The sequence below is a fragment of the Bos mutus genome, unplaced genomic scaffold, assembly GCF_027580195.1.
Source record: "Bos mutus isolate GX-2022 unplaced genomic scaffold, NWIPB_WYAK_1.1 CTG201, whole genome shotgun sequence".
NCBI classification, from domain to species: Eukaryota; Metazoa; Chordata; class Mammalia; order Artiodactyla; family Bovidae; genus Bos; species Bos mutus.
Window position 1 is genome coordinate 401,616 of NW_027219464.1, and position 24,244 is coordinate 425,859.

The 24,244-nt window shown below is 41.3% G+C and overlaps 1 protein-coding gene across 5 annotated transcripts in view; it reads right to left on the reverse strand.

Moving 5' to 3' along the window:
- LOC102288035 (ATP-binding cassette sub-family C member 4-like) overlaps positions 1–23,604 on the reverse strand; it is a 146,271-nt gene extending 122,667 nt beyond the window's left edge. For all 5 annotated transcript variants that reach the window (XR_011463454.1, XM_070366752.1, XM_070366750.1 and 2 more), the window contains exons 1-8: positions 23,381–23,604; positions 19,187–19,276; positions 17,968–18,131; positions 16,708–16,833; positions 15,063–15,312; positions 9,216–9,317; positions 6,867–6,956; positions 5,136–5,327 (exon numbers count right to left, since the gene is read on the reverse strand). Coding sequence is in view for 4 of the 5 variants with exons in the window: in XM_070366752.1 (XP_070222853.1) it covers positions 5,136–5,327; positions 6,867–6,956; positions 9,216–9,317; positions 15,063–15,312; positions 16,708–16,833; positions 17,968–18,131; positions 19,187–19,276; positions 23,381–23,566 (1,200 nt within the window). In the remaining variant the exon portion in view is untranslated. The remainder of the gene's footprint in view (positions 1–5,135; positions 5,328–6,866; positions 6,957–9,215; positions 9,318–15,062; positions 15,313–16,707; positions 16,834–17,967; positions 18,132–19,186; positions 19,277–23,380) is intronic.
- Positions 23,605–24,244: the final 640 nt, after the last annotated feature.

The following is a 24,244-nucleotide window of genomic DNA, read 5'->3' on the forward strand; positions in this document are numbered from 1 at the left end:
ATTAATACCATCTCTTGCCTTTGGTTGTCATTAAAAAAATGAGCTGTGTTAAGTTCTCAGCCTCACACACACACAGAATTACTTGGCCTCTCTTTCATTGTTGACAGTTCTTGCAAACTGTTCTGCTTAGTTTTTATGCTTTGATTTGATGTTGTTGAAATGGTTTTCTTCTTAAAATAGCACAATGATGTAACACAGCAATCTTAACCACATTCTAGAAAAGGCACTTACATCCTCTCTTTCCAGGACATAAGATACTATCTCTGAGTCTGTTACTAATACTTTGGGTGTGTTGTTCACTCTGCAAATTATTTAAGAACAAGCCACCAATGGGAAAACCATATTGGAGGATTTGAAATAAAACCAAGTCAAGCTTATTTCTCAGCCACCATTTTCTAATCAGATTAAAGGGGAAAAGCCTGAGCTGAGCATATACTACAGTTCCTTTCACTAACAGGAAGGTGTTCTTATTCATGTTTGTTATCTTTTAACCAATTCTCACTGAATAGAAGTCACCCAACCTAGAGGTAAACTAGGAAATGGCACTGCTGGTTTGGTGCCATCCATCCCGAAGCACATCAAGGGCTCTTCAGCAATGGTGGAGACAACACTAGAAACACCATGGAGCAGACTGCTGAAATGGTTAATGTGGGCTGGACATGAGGCCCTGGCAGAGGAGGGCTGGATCCCAGAGTCAAGCAGCAGGAGGCCTGCCTTCCTTCACAGCTTTTCTTCCATGTGGAATTGCCCCTCCTCTCACAGCCTGGCAATATCCTGCCCATCATCCTTCTAGGCTCAGCCCACACACACTCTCCCATGGAACCATCCTGGACTCATCGCTTCCTGCTGGGTTCCTAAGGCTCTGTTTACATCTCGCATGAAGGACCCATCTTATTATGCTCCATAATTTGTTCACATGCCCATGGCTTCTCTCAGCTCCTGGCAGGTAAGATCTGTGCTGGACCCTGACGCTGATTATCTCTAAACCTCACAACAAGCTGCACAGCAAGCAGTGGCCCCATTTCACAGGTGATGAAACTGAAACTAAGTGGGGTTACATCACTGGTCTGAGGACCATCAGCTGTTAAACAGAAGAGATGGAATCTGAACCAAGCTCATCTCAGTTCAGAGCATTCTGCCCTTTCACATCATGCTGGCCAGATAGTGAAAGAAGAGTATATTTGAAATGAAGATAATATTAAAGTAACTCAAGACTTGAAGGCCTCTATACCTATTCATGTAAGTATCAATAAACTTATTATCCATTGATTGTCAAGGCAATCTGAAAAAAAATGACCAAGTAAGTGATCTATGTGGAAAAATATTAAACTAGAATTTATCAGTTTGATACCTTTAAATATGTGTTTACTAAACATTTTCAAAAGCCTTAAAGATAACATGTAGACAAATGTTACATACTATATTGCTTATATTATGGTAATAGAATATTGTCATTTTACATTTATATAATGTCCTATGTGTAGAGCACCTATAAAAGTATAGAAATATTAATTCAAACAATGGAAGCTAAATACTCAGATACCTTCTTTCTTACTATCACATTTTATGAACATAATTTTACCAGAAACTGGCTGAGCTTATAAATAAGAATTAACTTATTTTCAAAATCATTTTAATAGTACTTACAGAGTACTTGCTATGTCCCTAGCAATCAGCTGCTTTAAAACCATGACCACATTTCATCCTCAAAACAACCTCATGAGGTTGATGGTCTTATTATCTCCATTTTACAGTTGAAGTAACAGGCTTGTAAAGATCAATCAGCCAAAACCAAACACCTGGTCAATAGAGCCACTGGGACTCCATTCCTGAGCCTTCTGACTCCTGGACCTTAGAGTTGACATCATCAGCCTGAATCAACACTGCCAGTGTGATTAGTTCGTGTCTCCCTGTTTTGTTACAGAAAAGCTTTCAGCTCAATGAACTTAAACAATTACTTCAATCAGATCTAGTGTAATACATCTAGTTATTACTAATATATGTTATATAAAAATGTTGCTTTTAGAAAGATGGTGACAACGATCCTACATGCAGGGCAGCAGAGGAGACACATGTAAAGAACAGACTTTTGGACTCAGTGGGAGAAGGCACAGGTGGGATGATTTCAGAGAATAGCATGAAAACATGTATATTACCATATGTAAAATAGATGACCAGTGCAAGTTTGATGTATGAAGCAGGGCACCCAGAGGGATAGGGTGGGTAGAGAGGTGGGAGGGGGGGTTCAAGATGGGGGAACACATGTATACCCATGGTCAATTCATGTTGATGTATGGCAAAACCATCACAATATTGTAATTATCCTCCAATTTTAAAAATAAATTAATTAAAATATTTGTTGCTTTTTTATGGTTTTTCCTTCAGGATTTGGGGGAGGTGGGAGTAGGGAGAATAGTAAGGAGAAATCTTTATTATATTTATATGGATGGCTGGGTGGATGGAGAGAAAAAAGAATAGTAACAATAACTACCACTTACTGAAACCCTGGTTTGTTTACATTTCACAGGTATTTTCTGTAGCCTTTACAGTAATCCCACCCCTCCCCCATTTAATAAGAAAAGAAACTGAGACAAACACCTGGAGTCAGTACCCAGGACTGTTCTCTCCAAAGGCCAAGCCTTTTCTGCCAGACATGCTATCTCTGTGTCTACAGGTCAGACTAACTCCAGGACACCACTATTTCCTGTGATTGTCTTACGTCCATCCACTGATATCTGGAATCCAAAAGGAGATAAGCAGAGGCTCTCTTAACTTACTAAGTAGTTCCCAGGTGTCATAAAGACCATGCTGACCTCTTGCTAATCAGAGTCATAGATGACATTTCAGAGCAACAACAAAACCTCCTGGAAACCCTCTGATGCAATGTCCTCATTTTGCTACAGAAACATCAGAGGTCCAGGCAGGTAACAGGACATGTCCAGAGTGACAGCAGGCAAGTGATGAAGCTGGGGCCAGAACTCTCCTCCATGCTACTTCTCCACGCTGGGCCTCCCTTCCTGCCAAGGAAGGAATGGACCTCAACTCCATGTCCCAAGTACACAGTCCATGTTTATAAACATCACATCATGTTCAGAAGAAGTGCTGTGCAGCTCAGTCCTGCAGAGCCCCTTTCCACAGAGTCTATGTTGCACACAAGCCTAGGGTGGGTGAAGCCCCAGGACACTGTCCATGTTATTGGTCCAGTCACCCCATGAGGCTCCAGCAAAGTATCCGCCCCCCGGATCTGATCTTGAGCTGTAAATGTAGAGATGAGGTGTCTCATCACTCCAGGCCTCAGTTTTACTAACTATAAAATGAGGATGAGAACATCAAAGACACTCATAAACAATGAATAACTCATAAATCTAATTTTTGTGTGTGCATGTGCACATGGACTGAATAAATGGGAGCTACTGTTCTCATTTGCTTTCCCTTCTTTTCTTACATGGTATCTACACCATTTAACAAAAATCTATCTCATTCCTGCTAATTTGACATCATTTCCACAAACATACAATCACCCATGAACAATAACTCAGAAGAAACAAGCCCATTAAACAAGCAATTCTGTTTGTCCACATCATTGTAAAATACTGCTCACCTGATACAGGGCTTCCCAGGTGGTGCTAGTGGTAAAGAACCCACCTGCCAATGCAGGAGACATAAGAGATGTGGGTTTAATCCCTGGGTTGGGAAGGTCCCCTGGAGAAGGGCAGGGCAACCCACTCCAGCATCCTTGCCAGTAGAATTCAATGCACAGATGAGCCTGGTGGGCTATAGTCCATGGGGCCGCAGAGCTGACTGAAGTGACTTAGCACACACACGTGCGCGCCTGATACAATCTATGATGTTCCAGGAGAATTACTATTTCCTCACAAAGCAGGTTTGGAGCCTTTGAAAATCTGTCTCTGTCTTTTCCTCTCAGTACAAAAGAACAGTCAGATGTCCAGACTGCACTGAACAGACCCCAGGGGAAGACCTTTAATGCTATTATTCACTAACTTTTACAACCTGAAAGAGTAACATAGTATTTAACATTATTTACCCTTTTTCTTTTCTTTTTGCCAAATTGTACTCTCCTATCAGTTTAGTTCTTATTAGTTACTCACTAATCTTATTTACATCCCAAGGTATAGGTAAACCTTTCATCTTACCATTTTCTGTGAAATTCAATTCTGTTTCTGAAAATAATATCCTTCAGTGAAATGACACAGTATTAAAGTGTGTGTGTGTGTGTGTGTGTGTGTGTGTGTGTAAGATTCTTTTTATCTTTTATTTTACTTTATTTTTGTTCTTTTGTTGTTTTTTTTAATATAAATTTATTTATTTTAATTGGAGGCTAATTACTTTACAATATTGTATTGGCTTTGCCATACATCAACATGAATCTGCCATGGGTTAGTATTCTGGTTTCCTTAAAAAATAAATTACAATTCAAAAAGGAAGTGGAGAAACTCATAGACTGAAAGGGACCAAGGAGGCATTAACTAAGTGCAGAGAGCAGACCTTATGTGGATTCCAACAATGGTGCAGGAGATTTCTCAGTGAGATGATTAACAACATGTAAACACAGACTAGCAGGTGGGTGATATTAACGAATTTGAAGTATTTTTCAGGTGAAATAGTGATTCTTTCCCCCAAAGCTTTCCTATCTTTTAGAGAAAACTAATGAAATGTTTACAGATGAATTAATCTGAGGTCTAGGATTTGCTCCACAATACTCTGGGGTGGGAGTGGGGCTGGCAGAGGGCAGGGGTAGAGATGCAGGGAGACTGGCCACCAGTTGAATCTGGCTGAAGCTGAGGGTGGTAATGAGGGTTCGTTATACCATGCTCTCTATTTTTGTAAATTTTTGTAACTTTCCATTAAAAATAGTTGAAAGTGAATGAAACTTCACAGAATGAAACAATCCACCCTGCAGATAATGTATTTTGAGAGGGTCATTATCCCATAAGCATTAAAACGGCAGCATATGTAAATATGTCTGCATTATTTACCAAGAAGTCCTGCTTAAATATTAAGCAATATTGAAAAATCCATTTTTTATAAAGAACTTTTAACAAAACTTGTAGATTAAAATCAACACTATCATCATTTGAAATTCAAGTATATGCAACTCAGAAGTCATTACTCACCTCTTCCAAAGCACAAGCTTTTATTACTTCTTCATATCGGTCTTCTTCATATTTCTTCCCAAATAAAATGTTACTCCTCACAGTTCCTGGAAACACCCAGGGCTGCTGAGAAACATATGCGATCCTCCCATGCACGCTGATCTTCCCCTGGCATGGGGGCAGCTCCCCCAGCAGAGCATGTAACAGTGAGGACTGAAACAGAAGGGAACCCACACATGTGAACAGGGTGCACTCAGGACGGAACACAACCCACAGCACAGCTGACCCCATCCTGGTGCTTGATACAGCATAAACACTTTCATTTAGAACAGGATAAAGTACAGCCCTTGCAGTTGACACAAAAAAAATTGAAAATAACACTAATGGTCAATGAAAATAATGACTGACAAGGAATATATTAACAGTATAAACAATCTACTCTGCCCGAATATCCGCCAAATGAAATTCTACTCAGCAAAGAATAATTATGAATGTTTAACATCCGTCTCTAGCAGAGCCTGGCAAAATGTATATTTTCTGTATATGATGTTTAGTGCATCCTGCATCTGGTATCCTTTACTTAACAAACACTTGTTTAAAAACTATGTGTGAAGAATATATCCAAAGATGATTAACTGAAAGAACTGTGAAGTGAGTTGTGTCTGCAGAGCAAAGTCCATCATAGAGGAAATCAGCACCCTTTCATATACACATCCCACATTTTAAAAAATAATTTTATTTATTTATTTTTAGTTCTTTTTTTTTTCATTTATTTTTTTACAATGTTGTGTTAGTTTCTGCCATACCACAATTCTAATTTTATTTATTTTTGCTTGCGCTTGGTCTTCATTGCAGTGCATGGATTTTCCTGTTGAGGAGCACAGGCTCTAATGCACAGGCTTCAGCAGTTGCAGCCCATGGGCTCAGTAGTTGCAGCTCCCAGGCTCTAGAGCACAGGCCCAACAGTCATGGTGCACAGGCTTAGTTGCTCCACATATGGGATCTTCCTGGACCAAGGACCAAACCTGTGTCTCCTGCATTGGCAGGTGGATTCTTTTACCACTGAGCCACCAGGGAAGCCCACATCCCACATTAAATTTCTGTATTTTGTTGTTTCAGACCAAGCACACGTGCACCTTTCCTTTCAATCTTCAACATCACACAGATGTGGTGTGTCTTCATGCTGTCAGAGCTCTCATCACACTGGGCTAAAATAACCTGCCTGCATATCTGTCTCACTCCAGAACCTGGTTGCCTCTGAAAGGCAGAGAGTCGGAGTCTTGCTCACATCTGTACCTTTAGCTCCAGCACGTGGAGAACATTCACTACACGTGCACTGACAGGATCAAGTCAAGTCACAGGAGGAAATGCTCAAAGCTTCCGGGAAGAGCCTTTACTACCTACAGACTTCTTGGAAAGGCCACTAAGATGAAAAAAAGTCCCCATTGTCTCTGTCTATCCTGAGCAGTTGTCACTTAAATAATTTCCTTCACTGAGATATCCAAATTCCCCACAAGCAGTTCCTAACTTGGCAAAGTGAAGCAAAAAGAAAAAGACAGTGTACATTTATCCAGATTTATTTGGCCATGGAACATTCTTGTAAAATGAATGTTCCATGGAACACACCTAGAGGAACACTGTTCTAGACACATTCGATTCAAACTGAGTCACACTCAGCTCTGGGTTCCACTCTGAGGATTTAACAGGAGCTGCGGTGTTGCTTTAAAGCTGACAAAAGGCATCACAACTTACCTTTCCTGCGCCCACAGGTCCGACCACAGCTAACAGTTCACCGGGCCTGACAGAAAAGGAAAGGCCTTGTAGGGTTGGAGTCTCTGATGCCTACAAATTAAAGTTCATGAAAATGTACCCATTTCAATAAAGTAACACAAATTGTTTTACAAAGTGGAAAAGAGCAATAATAAACATAATTGATATGCAAAATATAACCCACATTTTTCTCTTTCCTATTTTAAGACACTGAGTCCTGGAGAGTCTTCATCTAATCTTATCTCTTTGGGGATTTGAGGCAACTTTAGCTGACTTTAAAAAGGTTCCTTCTTTTACTAGATTCCCATATGGACAGAGGAATGTTTCATCTCCTACACCACTGGGCTCATTTCACATGCTAGCAAAGTAATGCTCAAAGTTCTTCAAGCTAGGCTTCATCAGTACATGAACTGAGAACTTCCAGATATACAAGCTAGAATTAGAAAAGGCAGAGGAACCAGAGATCGAATTGCTGGCACCTGTTGGATCACAGAAAAAGCAAGATAATTCCAGAAAAACAACTACTTTTGCTTCACTGACTAAAGCCTTTGACTGTGTGGATCACAACAAACTGCAGAAAATTCTTAAAGAGATGGGAAGACCAGACCACGTTACCTGATACCTGAGAAACCTGTATGTACGTCAAGAGGCAATAGCTAGAACTGGACATGTAACAATGTACTGGTTCAAAATCAGGAAAGGAGTATGTCAAAGCTGTATGCGGTCACCCTGCTTATTTAACTTTTTTTTTTTTTTTTTTTAATTTAATTTAATTTTATTTTTAACTTTACAATATTGTATTGGTTTTGCCATATATCAAAATGAATCCGTCACAGATATACATGTGTTCCCCATCCTGAACCCTCCTCCCATGATGCAAAATACCCAGCTAGATAAATCACAAAATGGAATCTAGAATTCTGACATAATATCAACAATCTCAAACATGCAGATGATACCACTCTAATGGCAGAAAGTGAAGAGGAACTAAAGAGCCTCTTGATGAAGGCTGAAAGAGGAGAGTGAAAAAGGTGGCTTAAAACTCAACTTTCGAAAATCTAAAATCATGGCATCTGGTCCCATCACTTCATGGCAAATAGAAAGGGAGAAAGTGGAAACAGTGGCAGATTTTATTTTCTTGTGCTCCAAAATCACTTCAGGCAGCGATTGCAGCCATGAAATTTAAAGATGCTTGCTCCTTGGAAGAATAGCTATGACAAAACTATACTGTGTATTAAAAAGCAGAGATATTACTTTGCCTATAAAGGTCCACATAGTCAAAGCTATGGTTTTTCCAGTAGTCATATATGGATGTGAGAGTTGGACCATTAAGAAGACTGAATGCTAAAGAATTGATGCTTTTGAACTGTGGTGTTGGAGAAGAGTCTTGAGAGACCCTTGGACAGCAAGGAGATCAAACAAATAAATCCTAAAAGAAATCAATCTTGCATAGTCATTGGAAGGACTGATACTGAAGCTGAAGCTCCAATACTTTAGCCATCTGATGCGAAGAGCCAACTCATTGGAAAAGACCCTGATGTTGGGAAAGATTGAAAGCAGGAGAAGAGGATGACAGAGGATGAGATGGTTGGATGGCATCACCGACTGGATGAACATGAGTTTGACCAAGTTCAGGAAATGGTGGAAGGACAGGGAAGTCTGGCATGCTGCAGTCCATAGAGTCACAAAGAGTTGGACATGACTGAGCAACTGAACAAAAACAACAGAAATACTGGGGTGGGTATCCATCCCCATGGACAGAAGGGCCTGGTGGGCTACAGTCCATGGGGTCACAAAGACTCAGACACAACTGAAGCGACTGACACTTCACAATTAAGCCCAAAATATTAGATCTGGGTTTTCAAGAAAAGATGTATTTGTGCTCTATGTCTTTTGTTTAAGGTGATCCTATTGTATAGCACAGGAAATTATATTTTTGTAATTATTTTTATAATTTAATATAAAATTTATAACAATTTTATAATTGTTTTATACTTATTTTATAATTATATTTATATAGTCTATAATAAAACAATGAAAAATGAAAATTAAAAGAATAATTTACATACTTTAAGTTCAACATGTGCTAATACACTGAAAGCTCTCTTGAAAATGAAAAAAAAGAGCAACATATCAAATGCCTCAGGCTGATTTTACACTTAATCTCCATTGATTGCAAACCTTATTCCTATTCTGAGAATTTTTATAACATATTCTCAGTAAATGAGAAAGTCACATTTTACAGTATGTGTAAAATCTCAAAATTTTCTAATAAATCTATGTCACAGTTGTCTTTTAGCAGGCACAATTTTGGAAAGCAAAGTGTCTTACCTTTTCCCAAGAAGCTGAAAAAGCTTGCACATCCACGATTGTTTTACCATCCGATGGCAGCTGAGGGTAGCACTGTGATACCTCATCAAGTAATAGAAAGTTCTACAGAAAAAAGGCAAAACACAGATTTTTTTTTTACTTCAAAAACAAAGCACAAACAAAACAATTGCTTCCCTGGAATTTGCAATAAAAAGTTTGATACCTATCATTTATACCTACCTATCATTTTACAACTGTATTTTATTAGGTCTTGGTTCATAGAAGAAATATTAAATAGTATATAGTATGTAACATACTATTATTATAGTATATATACATCTAAATACATAATACATTATAGCATATATATAATATTGCATATACATACATATATATCGCATGTCTACATGTGCATGTATGGGTTCATGTATAAAACAAATGGTTCCTAGCCATGAGGCTTCTTTGTACTTTCTTAACAAGTGCACTGGTTCCTCTCTAAGAAGAAAATATGGATTTAAACTCCAATACATTTAGAAGCTGGACATTTTTATTGCTTTACTTGTGTTAGCAACAATAAACAGGTGAGCTGGTAGGAAATTATTTCATAAATATTAACTGAATCCCACCATGTGCCAAGCACCATGTGACACTGTTAGGAACACAGACAGGAAGGCCCTTCCCAGGCCGTCAGGAATCAGGTGGCAGAAGACAGGCTGGGAACACAAAACCAATGACAGAGACTCTGAGTGCAAACCCTGTACTCAACGCTTTTCTCCTCGTGTGTGTCAAATCTATATCACTGCTTGTCATCATTCTAAAAAGAAAACACACTTAAGTTTCTATGCCTTAAAAAATATTTCACAAGCATCTTTTCACAAATGCTGTCTCTTGTCCTTACTTGGTGCCCCCTCCTCCGCAGCAGGAATGGCCACAGCTACCACTTGTTATCTTCTACACCACTTGGCAGTCAATCGATGCAAAGTAGCTGAATAAGACAAGGTCTTATAAACTGCTACAAAGCTGACAAACACATACAAGAAAACTCCCTCTTGCCTTGCAAATGCTAGACATAATTCAATGAGAAAAGCTAGAGGGGTAGAGATACTGAACACACAACTTAGACCATTCCCACTCCCCAAGGTCCCAGAACTGTGAACATGGGGCAGAAATGGCTGGCTGTCCTCAAAATCTGCTCTCATTCTTCTGAGGTAACAGACCCTAGATTTTAGGTGCACTTGGCAGCTAAAGTGCCCTCTGCTTCTAGACTCCCAAGCAGATAGAAGCAGCCATGCAACCAAATCCAGGTCAGTGGAGAGTGACAGCAACCAGGACCTTACTCCACTCAAAGGCCTGGACCTTGGGGGCTGCCAGCTGGGTCGAGGTCACATGTGATGGGATAACAAGAGAGAAAGAGTCTGGGTCTCTAACACCACGGAGATGGACTGGTTGGATCTCCTTGCAGTCCAAGGGACTCTCAAGAGTCTTCTCCAACACCACAGTTCAAAAGCATCAATTCTTAAGTGCTCAGCTTTCTTCATAGTCCAACTCTCACATTCATACTTGACTATTGGAAAAACCATAGCTTTGACTAGACAGACCTTTGCTGGTAAAGTAATGTCTCTGCTTTTTAATGGTTGCTGTAAATGTAATCAATTAAAGTGAGATCACAGTGGAGTAGGGTGAGCCCTGAATCCAGTAAGACTGGAGTCCTTATGAGAAATGTAGAGACAGATTTACACACAGAAAACAGCTTCCCTGATGGAGAGAAAGGCTGGAGTGATGGCAGTTACAAGCCAAGGAATGCCAAGTTTGGCCTGCAACCACTCAAAGCTAACAGAGGCAATAAAGGGTGCTCCCTTATCGGATTCAGAGGGATCCTGACCCTGCTGACACCTTGATTTTAGACTTCTGTCCTTCAGGACTGTGAAACAACACATTCCTGTGGTTTTAGGCCACGTGGTTTGTGGTACTTCATATAAGCAGCCCCAGGAAACCCATACAGAGCCTCACAAGGATTCTTGGATGAGAGAAAAACAAATGACCCTTGTAAGCAGCTTTACCATGCGTAACTCTGGAACCCACAGGCAAACCAAATTCTAACCTATATGGGGAAAAACTGAAACAAGCATGTAAGGATGTTTGAGAAAGAAAACAACACATAAACAATAATCTACTACCTTAAACACCTTGACATCCCATCTATCATGCCTCAGAGTCATAAATGTGATTGCAACCTTCTATTTAAAATGAATAACTGGTCAAAGGCAGTTCAGTTCAGTTCAGTTGCTCAGTCATGTCCGACTCTTTGCGACCCCATGAACCGCAGCACGCCAGGCCTCCCTGTCCATCACCGACTCCCGGAGTCCACCCAAACCCATGTCCATTGTGTCAGTGATGCCATCCAACCATCTCATCCTCTGTCATCCCCTTCTCCTCCTGCCCTCAATCTTTCCCAGCATCAGGGTCTTTTCAAATGAGTCAGCGCTGTGAATCAGGTGCATCAGGCCAAAGTATTGGAGTTTCAGCTTCAACATCGAACTGGTCAAAACTGAATGTGAAAAACGTTCTGCAGGAAAAGAAAGATGTGATCCGTGCATTTCTCTCAAAGCCCAGCTGGTGGGAGATGCGATTCATTCATGCCCTCCTCCTCTCATCCAGGCTCACTGAGAACCTAGCACCGGGCATGGTGACTCCTACCCTCCCCGAGCCTGAGTCCAGAAGGAGGCAGGATGGACAGATGGTGGTCTGAGGACACGTTGGCAGGCTTTCAACCACCACAGCCTGAGTTCTCTCTCCACACCATCTCCCACATTGTCAGCCAGGTACCAGCTCTCATCTGTTCTGAAACAGTTCATCTCTCTCCCAATTCTCTTTTCCCCTTGAAACAACATAGTTTAGAATCTCATTCACCATTAGTCATCTCAATAATACAGCTTTTATTTTTCTGATTCCTTCTGCAACATCACTAACTCTACCCCAAGACAACTCCCTCCTGATCTTACAGCCCCTCTGAGAGAGTCCACAAGCTTAACACCCCCCAGTGACCCAAAGCACCTAAGTCCACACTCCACTGGTGGCCTCTGCCTGGACACCCTGAGTTCTGACTCCACCCATCCTTCCAGCCCTTCTTAAATACTAGCCATATTGAAATTAGCTCAGCACATCCCCAGCTGGCACTGCCCTTCCTACTTCTGAATCCCCAGAAGGATAGTAAGTCACGTACAGAGGAGACACTACATCATTTGTGCACTTTTACTGTCCCAACTCCAACTAAGACCGAGCCCTGCACAGTCAGCCCATTGAGGGCATCAGCTAAAAGAAGGAACAGACTGCACGGCTGTTCAAACCATCCAACCACTGACTGCATGGCTACAGCCTTACACAGTCTAAGCTGACAGAGCAGCAAGCAAAAGGTGATGGGACAGGCTGGGACCCAGGACCCTTTATGGGAGGGTTTGCACCTGAACAAACATTTCTTTGAGCAACAAACTACAAAGAAACCATAAGGGACTAAATATAACTGCACACATACAAAGGCAATTTCAAACAGTAAGACATAAAAACACCACAAGCCAACTGCCATTTCTGAGCTGCTGGGAGCAAAGCAGGGAACTGCATATGATTTTGACACACGGCACCTACAAGACGGTGGGCAGACCACACAAGTCATCCCTGTGGCTCAAACGACCAAGCCTCCCTACCCTCACCCCACTTAAGGAACCAGTCGGCCCATCTCAAAGAATCAACGGGCATCAGTTTCTTGTTTTCATATTTTGTGCTGTAGCACAAGCCTCAAAAAGCCTTGTCTGAATTTATCATCTGGCCTATTATCAATTTCTATTGATTAAAAAGACCAAGGGCCCTGGAGAGTAATGTATATGTTATATATTCAGTCTGCTGCTGCTGCTAAGTCACTTCAGCCGTGGTCTGACTCTGTGTGACCCCATAGATGGCAGCCCACCAGGCTCCCCCGTCCCTGGGATTCTCCAGGCAAGAACACTGGAGTGGGTTGCTATTTCCTTCTCCAATGCATGAAAGTGAAAAGTGAAAGTGAAGTCGCTCAGTCGTGTCTGACTCTTCGAGACCACATGGACTGCAGCCTACCAGGCTCCTCCGTCCATGGAATTTTCTAGGCAAGAGTACTGGAGTGGGGTGCCATCGCCTTCTCCAATATTCAGTCTAGACAGAATCAAATACAGTTTCAACTTGAGCATGTAACCAATATTGAGTGTGTGTATATTAGAATAGAAATCCCTCACTTTCAAAGAAAAAAGAAAGAAAAGGAAAATTATGCCCTAAGTGAATTCAATTTATTGAGCACTTGTCCACAAATAATAGTCCTGAGGGGAACAGATGTCAGTCTTCCAAGGGTTAAAATGAGACCCCATTCTATACATGATCAGCTCCTAAAAGCATCAGAAGTGCTGGCTGGATTTTTTTCCAGGACTCAGTCTGATGAAAGAGCTGAAATTAAATGGCCATTAGCCAGGAAGTGCAGACCCAGAACAGGTTATGCAGGAAAGTATAAACGTCAGAACTGCAGCCACAAAGACTGACTTCCCAGTGGCTGGTAATGGAAAACCTAAAGCTGCTTTGTGAACAATATAACCTCAGAGGCACATTTGACTGGATGCAAAAGTCACTGAAGACTTTTAGTGCTTTGAAGTTGAGATCTTTTGCAATTCTATTGAGTCATTCAGTGCCAAGACCATGGGTCCCCCTTCCTCTCTTCAATAAAAATAGAGCCTTCTTAGGCCTTTGAGGTCATAATAAATCATTCATTTTCACAGAGCCCATTTAATCTTCATTTTAAACAGAAATACTTGAGCACCTACTGTGTGCAAGGCCCTAGTCTTCATGATAAAAATTATTTACCCCTGACTAGAGACAGTTTTCAGAGAAGGCAATGGCACCCCACTCCAGTACTCTTGCCTGGAAAATTCCATGGACGGAGGAACCTGGTGGGCTGCAGTCCATGGGGTCGCTAAGAGTCTGACACGACTTCACTTTCACTTTTCACTTTCATGCATTGGAGAAGGAAATGGCAACCCACTCCAGTGTTCTTGCCTGGAGAATCCCAGAGACGGGGGAGCCTGGTGGGCTGCCGTCCATGGGGTTGCTAAGAGTTGGACATGACTGAAGTGACTTAGCAGCAGCAGCACAGAGAGTTTATAAAAGAGACAGGAGGTATGGTGGGAATCACAGGTTTGAAAGGAAGGGGGCAGCTAGAGACAGGCTTAGACACTAAGCAAAATAAGGACAGGAACAAAAATGCAGAGATCAGACATCAGCAGGAAAACATCTATGGAGCAAAGAATCTAGTTTTAAACACAGAGAACTAAGTGAAGCTGAGGCCACTCTTCCTGCCCTGGGAATAGGAGTTCTCAGCAAGTTCCTCCCCTCCCGGCCCAGAGAGGAATCCTGTTCACCCTGGTACTGTGCACAGTTGCTGCCTAGTCATTCCAGGTAGCACAGGAGATGCAATCTGTTTGTGTCTCCTGCTTTCAGACATTTTAATTGTCCAGCAGTCATCCCAGAGACGGGGGAGCCTGGTGGGCTGCCGTCTATGGGGTCGCACAGAGTCAGACACCACAGAAGCGACTTAGCAGCAGCCGCAGCAGCCATCACTGAACGTCAAGAGCCTGTGAGGCTTTATTTATGCTACCGTCCATAAAGGAGCATGGGTCTTATGATACTTTTAACACACTTTACCTAAGAAAAGAGGGAAATACATACATTTTGGAAAGACTGCCAACTTGGCACTGAAAGAGTTAAATTTCACCTAACTGGCACACAATGATACCACATAAAAAGAGGCATTTTAGGTAAAATCCACCTATAACTTTAAAAAGTTATTTTTCACTAAACCTTGATTCTTCGGATGCTGACGACGGCCTCTGACACCTTCTCGACGGCCATGGGGAAGTAGAGGGTGCTCGAGAACCGCAGAGCCTCAAACAGCGTCACCACCACAAACACTTGGCTGGCTGTGATCAGGTTGTCAAGGAGCTCATTGGCGATAAAGGTAACGAAAATCATGATTTTGCTCACAGCAAAAAATGATGTCAAATTCATGGCCCTAAGGTAGGAACTTCTCAAAATCTTGGAAATTTCCTTCCTATAAAAGAGAATAGGATATAGGTTTTATAAGAAGCATCAACATACAAGACATGGATTCAGTGCCACGTGTGAGTGGCCCCTTTCTAGGGAATGGACACACAGATAAAGATAAACCATCCCTCACCTCACTACACAGTGCACACTTGGGGTTCCCCAACACCAGTATCACACACTGCATCACCACTTCAATCTTTCAAGTGAAAAGAGGCTTAATGTCACACTTTCAAACATTCTGCATCAGTCAGACTGGGTTTGAACATTCATTCAACAAACATTCATAATCACAAGTCCTGGGCCAGGCTCCTCACAGAAAGACATAACCTGTCCCCTCCAGGGGCTCATGAATGTGTTGGAGAAGAGAATTAGCAACCAAAACACTTGGGAGACAATGGACAGAAATGGTCAGCACAGCCCCCAAGGGAGCCCAGAGCAGAGGTGTGCAACTCTGAGCAGTGGAGTCAGGGCAAGTCATACACACATGTGGACCCTGAGAAGATGAACTGGAGTCAGTCAGGCTTGGTGGAGGCCAGAGTAGAAGGAAGAAGGAAGTGTATTCCCAGCAGATGGAGGGGCCCCCATAAAGGTGCAAAGTTAGAGGTGACAAGGTAGAGTCAGAGAAATGCTCATCAGATATTTAAATGAAAGATGAAGAAACATCCTACAAACATGAAGCAAAACAAAAGGAACAGCATTTTCATAGCTCCATTTGAAATTAATAATAGGGATTCATGAGCTTTCCTGGTGGTAAAGAATCTGCCTGCAATGCAGGAGACATGAGTTCAATCCCTGTGTCGGGCAGATCCCCTGGAGGAGGAAATGGCAACTCACTCTAGTATTCCTGCCTGGGAAATTCCAAGGACAGAGGAGCCTGGTGGGCTACAGTACATGGGGTTACAAAGAGTTGGACACGAACAAGCAACTATGCATGACAATGACAAAGAACAGTGATTCATATAGTTCAGCTCGATACAAGTACACCCAGTCTCTATAATCTCCCTGTTTGTACTCCATCAACATAAGTTACAATTTTAGTTTGCATGTCATTGTCTCAAATGCTAAATATCTTAAAAGCATTGCTCATTAGGATTTGAGGTATTAAGAACTACTTAGAATTTCATTTCTATACAGGTAAGAAGCATATATATTTTTTCCTTTGAGACGATAGTAAATGGAAGAGAAGGTTAAATGATGTCTCCACTATTCTACAGAACCCTCCTGCAACATGTAGAGGATGCAGTGAATAGTAAGTATTTAAGCTCACCTTAATGTGAAGGTGAACTTAAAAATGTATTTGGTAAGACATTGAAAGCATTTAGTAGACTAGGAAATAAACCATGAAAGTATGGAGTGAGATATATATGTATATATATATACATATATATCTCACACTTACCTTCTCAATCTGGTAATAAGGTTTATGAATGACTGTTCCCAAACATTCATTTTTACTGTTCTGATGCCAGTTATGACTTCACTCATAGTCCTGATCCTGTCGTCTGTGAGAGCTGCGGTCCTACTCCTGAGGGGACAGACGTGAGACAAGCCTCAGTGACCACAGCCCAACTTCCCTCAGCAGCAGCAGCAGGAGTGGGCACGGAGGCGGGGCTAGGAATCAAAAGATTCTCTACAGCCCTTTTGCACTTAGAACATAGGCAGGTCCTACTCAAAGTACAAATGGAGAAAAGGGTTTCAGTTAGGAAGTCAAACACTCAGCCCATTTCAAGAAGTAACTTGGAGAACGTGCAGCATCGGTTAAGGAAAACCTGAAATGAGTCAGATACAAACCACCTGTTCAAAGAGGTCACAGTCAGGTAGGGAAGGCAGAAAAGCACCCAAATCTACCAGGAAGACAGTAGCTGTGCTGTAATAAAACAGGAATAAAGTTCTGGGGAGCAGAAAAGATGGTGCTGTTAATTCCAGCAGGAAAGGAGAACAAGAAGAGCTTCACAGACCTGGCAGCACTGGAACAGGGCCTCGGAGGACAGGGAACCTCTCTCCATATCAATGGCAGGAGAGGGGATTCCAGATAGAGAAAGACACCTAGCATGGAACAGAACACAAACAGCACACACAAGGCTCAAGGAGCTTCAAATAGCTCATCTCCATCACCTGACAACCACCCACTTCCAACCCTCTGGCACCTGCTTCAGGTCTAACTCAGCAGCAGAAGGCTCTTCACCACCAGCCACTTTTCTGTCACATGTACTGCTCTGAATGTGGGGCTTCATAAAGACACAATGAAGATCAGCCTGGCCCTGGGGGTGCTTATAACTTATTGCAAACATGAACAGAATACCTGAAAAGGTTCCAACAGAAGCATGCCAAAAATATATGTGGTGAGAAAAGGGCCTACAAGATTATTACTATTTGAAAAGATTTAAATAACTTGGACATGGGTAAATTCTGCTGAAGAACACTCTACTTATTTAGATATGGTGCCAAGAGGACCCAGTGAATGCCTTCACTGTTCCTGTTTCAGGATCAGCCTTCAGTTTAAGGCTGGAGCCTTCACTGGCTAAGCCTGAAGGGTCTACAACCTATACAAAGAAGAGACCAGAAAAGGCATTTGTCTTGTTTTCAACAAAAGCATCATGCAAACTGTGGATGTTACCAATTACATAGTGTCCATTTTTAAAAGAAGGGTTTCTCTTACCGGAGTGATGAAAATGACATCCCAAAGCAGCTTTGCAAAAGCAGAAGAATAATGAGAACCGCCATCCCAGCAAGACACGACATTCCTATTTCCATCCAGAGCAGGGCGGTCACTGCGATAACCTGCAGTGGCCCCACCCACAGATAGTGCAAGAACATTGTTACCTTAAAAGAGAGAGACAAAGTCTTCTTAGGACTGCATACAATAAAACGAGTGAGGACAGAGTATAGAAACAATCTGCTCTGAAGGAAGAGACAGGAACCTAAACAGCAATGATCTCACTGGGTTTTAAACCTGCTGAAGCAGAAATCCAAGTGTCCACCCCAGATGATGCCATTCAGGGGCAGCACAGGGCTGGCTTCAGGGATGTCCTGGGAGAATCAGACCAGCAGCACTGAAGGAAGATGTCGATTTTGTCCACAACACAGATGAGCTCAGGGCTTCCCCAAATGCTCTCTGTCCTAGAATTTAGACCCCATCTCCTCTGGGGAACCATGGCATCCCAGGAAAACCTATATTATGGTACCTACCACTTTCTCCAGTAATTACTTGTGTATTTAGCTCCCTGATAGGCTGTGGCTTCTATAGGGCAAAAACTAAGCTTTGCTCATCCCTGAAAGTGAGCAGAGGCCTCACTTCATGTTTGATGAATGAATACTTGAAAGAGAAGTATCTAGTTCAACACAGATCTGACCAACAGCTACAAGGCCCTGGGTAATGTGATCTATGCATAAGGTCAGTGGAAAAAAGACTGTGGAGGGGATGGTAGAGAGGAGGTTGTGTCTTGCTGGGGACCACACACTTGGCATTATTCTTCGCAGGTTCCCTATGCAGCAGGCACTTGAACAGGGTGCAGGGGAAAGAACAATCCCTCCCACCAGGCCTTCATCATCCAGAGGAGGAGGAAGACAGTTCAGCAACAGCCACACCACATGCCAAGGAGGGCCATGCCAGGAGGACCCCTAGGGACACTACCAAACCTGAGCAAGAACACTGCTGCCTATTTATTATTAGAAAAACAAAACTCTCATTTACAGAACAATACATATAATTACATCAAAGTTGCACACAGAGAAATGAAAGTTGGATAAATACAACCTTTGTCTTACATCCTCAATGGAATCCTGGCTGACACCAAACCCTGGCACCTCGCATCCCAATAAGCTGAACCCAGTGAGAAGGATGGGAAATGGAAGAGGATCCCTCAGGGACAGCTCACCTGGTCAAACCTGTTCACATCGTTGGACAGCAGGTTGACTATCTGGCCGGTGGTGGTCTTCCCCATGGCTGAGCTACTCAGGCGAAGTGCCTGAAATGAGAGAGGGAGACAGAGAACTGGATTCCTAAGGTGATACCAAGTCATCTTAGAACATAACACAATGGAGCATGTGTTCCAGAAGTCTTGAGTGGTGTCAGCAGGAGTAGGATGACCCCTGACAGCATGGCTCTAGGGATACTTGTTCACCCTCTAACTCCTGAGTGTGGCAGCAGCCCCTCCAGCAAGGATGGCAAAGGGAGGAGCAGGAGGTAGAAGCAAAATCACCGTCCTATTTCAGTGAACTTGGACCTGTCTGAAGCGTAAAGGGTGTAGGTTTACACTTAAGAGACAACTAAGTAATTTTGAGCCAAATTAGATGAGAGCAGAAAAGCTAATTTAAGGAAGGAAATTTGGAGACTTGGACTATAAGTCTGGACTCAATCACTAACTCTGTGGGTGACAATATTTAAACACTTCAGGCTTAGATTGTTCGTTCTGAAATGAGCAAGTATAATATTCAAAACACTGTTGCTGTGAGGAAACTGTGTTCTTAATGCCAGTCTGCTGACTTACAAAAGCCACAACCCATGTTACACAATCCCTTTATTTAGTAAGAAAAATGCCCTAGAAATCTGAGGAAACTGAAGACACACCAGGAGCTGCTTCAACAGACCGCCAACTGGAGCCACTGATCCAAACACAATGTCATACTTTATAAAAATGCTTCGTTTACTCCTCAAATTAAAGAAGAAAACCCATGATCAAGTGAGACTGTAAAATTATATAACCACAATGGAAGAGAATATGAAAGTTCCTCAAAAATTAAACAAGAAATTATCATACAATACAGAAATTATACTACTAAGGATATACTCAAGAAAAGCTAAAAACACAAACTTGAATGGACAATTTAACTCATATTCAGAGCATCTATGTTCACAATAGCTAAAAGGTGGAAACAACTGTCCATTGACAGATGAGAGAATACACAGAATGTTGTATAGACCTATAATGTAATATTATTCTGTCTTAAAAAGGAATTAAATTCTGACACCTGCTACAACATGGATGAACCTTGCAGATATTGTGCTACAGGACATAAGCCACACACACACAAAATGACAAACACTGTATGATTCCACTTAGCAGAGGTACCTACAATAGTCAAATTCACAGAGAGAAGAAGAACGGTGCTGGGTAAGGGGACAGGGTTTAGGGAGTTAGTGTTTAATGGGTGCAGAGGTTCAGTTTGGGAAAAACAAAAAGTTTCAGAGATGAATTATGGTGATGGCCACCAACAATGTGAATGTACCTAATGTCACTAAATGCTGCATTGAAAAGGAGTGAAAATAGGACACTTTATGCAGTGTATATTTCCCCACAATAATAATAAAAAAATGATCAAAAGCCAAAAGTAACTTTACCAAATTTGTGACAATGTATTAATAAATAAATGGCAAGTCATTTGTATTTATGGAACCTCCCACAGGATCATTCAAAATTCAGCTGAAAAGAGCATGAAAATGCTGAATGGGCCATGTTAGGAGTGGCAGATGTGCAGCCTTAGAGATCCCCTGGAGACCTGCCCCAGCCTGGGATCCATGGTGTAGACAAACTACAGCTACGAGCTTAGCAGCCACTCCATTTCTAACACTCGACCTGGTTTCTTCCCAGGACCAGGGATCAGGAGGTGGGGCCCAAGATGCACCACAAACGTTCAGAGGGGCCTTTCAGAGCTGCTTTGCCGCACCAGTTTTTGGGTCCTAGGGAATCAGTCCACCTGTAACCTGAAAAGGAGTGTCTTGTTTCTACAACAGGAGGACTCTAGATGCAAGGCCGTGAACAAGGAAATCTGTCTTTCCCATGTTTCTGGAATTTCAGATTATGTCAATGGTGTAATCCCCACAATTTCTGACTTCATATAGGAACCATCTTTTGGGTATAGTTAAGGCAGCAAATGAACATCTCGGGAGATGGTTACATTCACATAAGCCAACGTGCCAGGTCAGATCACATTTCCAAAAGGCAAGATTTCAAAGTGTTAGAGGGAAGAGGAAGAAAAACAAGTGGACAATGGCTCACCTATGCAGTAAAGAGTGAGCTTTGACTAAACCATCACCTCACACCTAACTTAAAGCTGTCACAATGCAGTTCTGGTAAAATTTCATAATTATTATGAGAGTGATGGAGAAGGAAATGGCAACCCACTCTAGTATTCTTGCCTGGAGAAACCCATGGACAGAGGAGCCTGGCAGGCTATGGTCCGTGGGGTCACAAAGTGTCGGACACAACTGAGCGACTATCACTCACATGAGAGTTAAGCATGATCTTAAATGACAAACATTTAGCCAATTGGTGGGAAAATCTTGAGTATCCACCTCCTAAATAGTTAAAGATGCAACAGAATAATAAAGATGATGTTGAACGGCAATGAAGACCCTGACTGGAATGTGTGGGCACTGCTGAGATTTCCACATCACCCAGAAGGAAACCAACTCAGATGCTGCTGCCAAACAAGACAGTGAGGTCTCCAGGTTCACTCAGTCCCAGGATGTACAAGACTCTGATCAAGGAGAGATGAGATGACATCTCACTTTCTGCTGACAGAAGTATTCCGAAGAAATGGAAGTTCTAGATAAGTAGCAACCAGGTAAAAGAAGCAATATTTTAAATTTAAGCTGTTTGGGTTTATCTTTCAATGAGGGCTATATTTATTAATAAAAATTGCATATGTTTAAGGTTACCACATGATGCTTTTATATAAATACACATTGGGAAATGATTACTATATTAAAACCACTTAAAATATCCACTACCTAATATAGTTATCCTATTTTACATGTTGTGAGAACATTTAAGATCTACTCTCTTGGAAAATTTCAAGGCTACAATACAGTCAAATAAGGATTTTTTTTTTATTTTATTTTTAAACTTTATAATATTGTATTAGTTTTGCCAAAATCAAATGAATCCACCACCAACCTGTGTTCCCCATCCAACCCTCCTCCTCCCTCCTTAAACAGACCCCTCTCAGTCGTCCCAGTGACACTTATCCATATCTGCATCGAACCTGGACTGGTTTGTAATGAGATACATGAAATGCCATTCTCCCAAATTCCTTTATACACAGAGTTTGATCTAGACATCAGTGTTTGCTGTCTGTAAGAAAGGGTTTTTGTTTCCATCTTTCTAAATTCAATATATGCGTTAGTAAATTGGTGTTTTTTTAAAGCAAATAGTCATTAAATCAGTTCAAGGTCAAATTAAACAGAAAATTGACACTATATATCTGTGCAATACTAAAGATAAAATCCTTATTGTTTTATACTAGTTTAGACCAGGGTAAATGAAAGCAACAAATTCTCAGTACTGGAATGAATTAAATCAGTTCTAATTAAAATTGCTATGATGCATACTAAAGATAAAAGGAAATATTGTTTTATCTCTTAAAAAGAGCAACAAATTTTTTCTAGAATTAATAAAATTTTCAAGTTTTATTAAAATCCTACTATTTTCTTTAATCATCATTCAATAGAATCCATAGAATATAGTGAGTGAGTCTATATTTGGCATGAATTCTCTTTATATTTTCTCCAATTAACATAATTATATTGAATATAATTAGATGGGTATTTTAAAATTATAATCATTCCCTTTCTCAAATACATTATCTGCTTCTAGATATAGTTTTATAGATCCAATCTCCTTAGTTCCCTTTTAAATAAATATCTGATGTAAATTAAGGTTTTAATGAACAACAAGAACAATTTTCTATAAACAGCACTATGTGATCTAAACATGAAGACACTGAAAATCAGCTTGATACTTTTGATGCTTATTTTTAAATATTAATTTAATATTTTTAAAATATAATTTAATATTAACTTAATACTACAAATTTAGTGGGTATTATGCCACAGCCTATGGCTAAAAGTTATCAAGGGCAGCCCTCACGTGATCTCAAAAGAAAATTTTTCATTATTTATTGGTAAAGTTTACTTCAACAACAACAAACTTGGCTTGATGCAAATAGCAAGCTTCTTTAGGAAAGTGTAAACGATCCCAGTTATGTAATTTTTAGTTTACAGAGAACCTTCCCTAAATGTCCCTGATGCTCCAGGGGAGGTACACACCGTGGTACTGAGCGACACTCACCTTGCGGTAGATCATATGGCACACGGCTACTCTCAGCCTCATCCCCACACGCTGCATGTGGTAGAAGTACAAGTGGTGCAGAACGGCCCACATGAGCACGCAGGTGCTCAGCCCTGCCGCGTAGCCGTAGGCTTCATGCAAAGCGGCAGAATCGGTGGGATCGTAGTTTTCAACATAACTAATCATTTTCCCCAAAAATATAGGTTGGACTACTCTGGTGCCTTCCTAAAAGAAAAGAAAAGCCTTAATTAGAAATGTCAGTTTTTCTTAATACAAGATTTACTTTTAGCATTAGCAGGTTAAAAATACATTTTGACAAAACACTACATTCATGGCTAATTTAAAAGAAAAATATGCAGATCCACTATCTCCTATAAGACAAGCAGGCAACAGTTTAACCTTATGGCAAAATTTTACATTTAAAGATAGTAAAGCATTAGTACTTTATGCCTAATACACTGTGGATACTCAGTATAAATATCACAACCAGTGCTTTAGAAGTCATTTGGCACAATACAAGTGAGCCTTAAGATGAATAAAGAAAAAGGTGGCAGAAGAAGAAGAAGACATCTGCTTTCATATGAATTAGCCTGCTGGCAGCCTGCCCCTGTCCCCTGTCCTCTCAATGACCCAGCCCAATAGAAAGTCAACCTGGTTCACATATGGGAGACATGCTTTTATCACCTTCTTCAGGAATCTTTATGAACTGATACCCTGGCACAAACACCCACTCCTTTCCATCCCAAACTCCACATGTCTGTAGATCAAGAGAAAGGAAACCAGCTTCAGTTGGAAGGCCATAAAGAAATCAGGCTTGGCAGCTCTGCAGGCTCTCAGCTCCTGAGAGCACTGCCTCACTATATC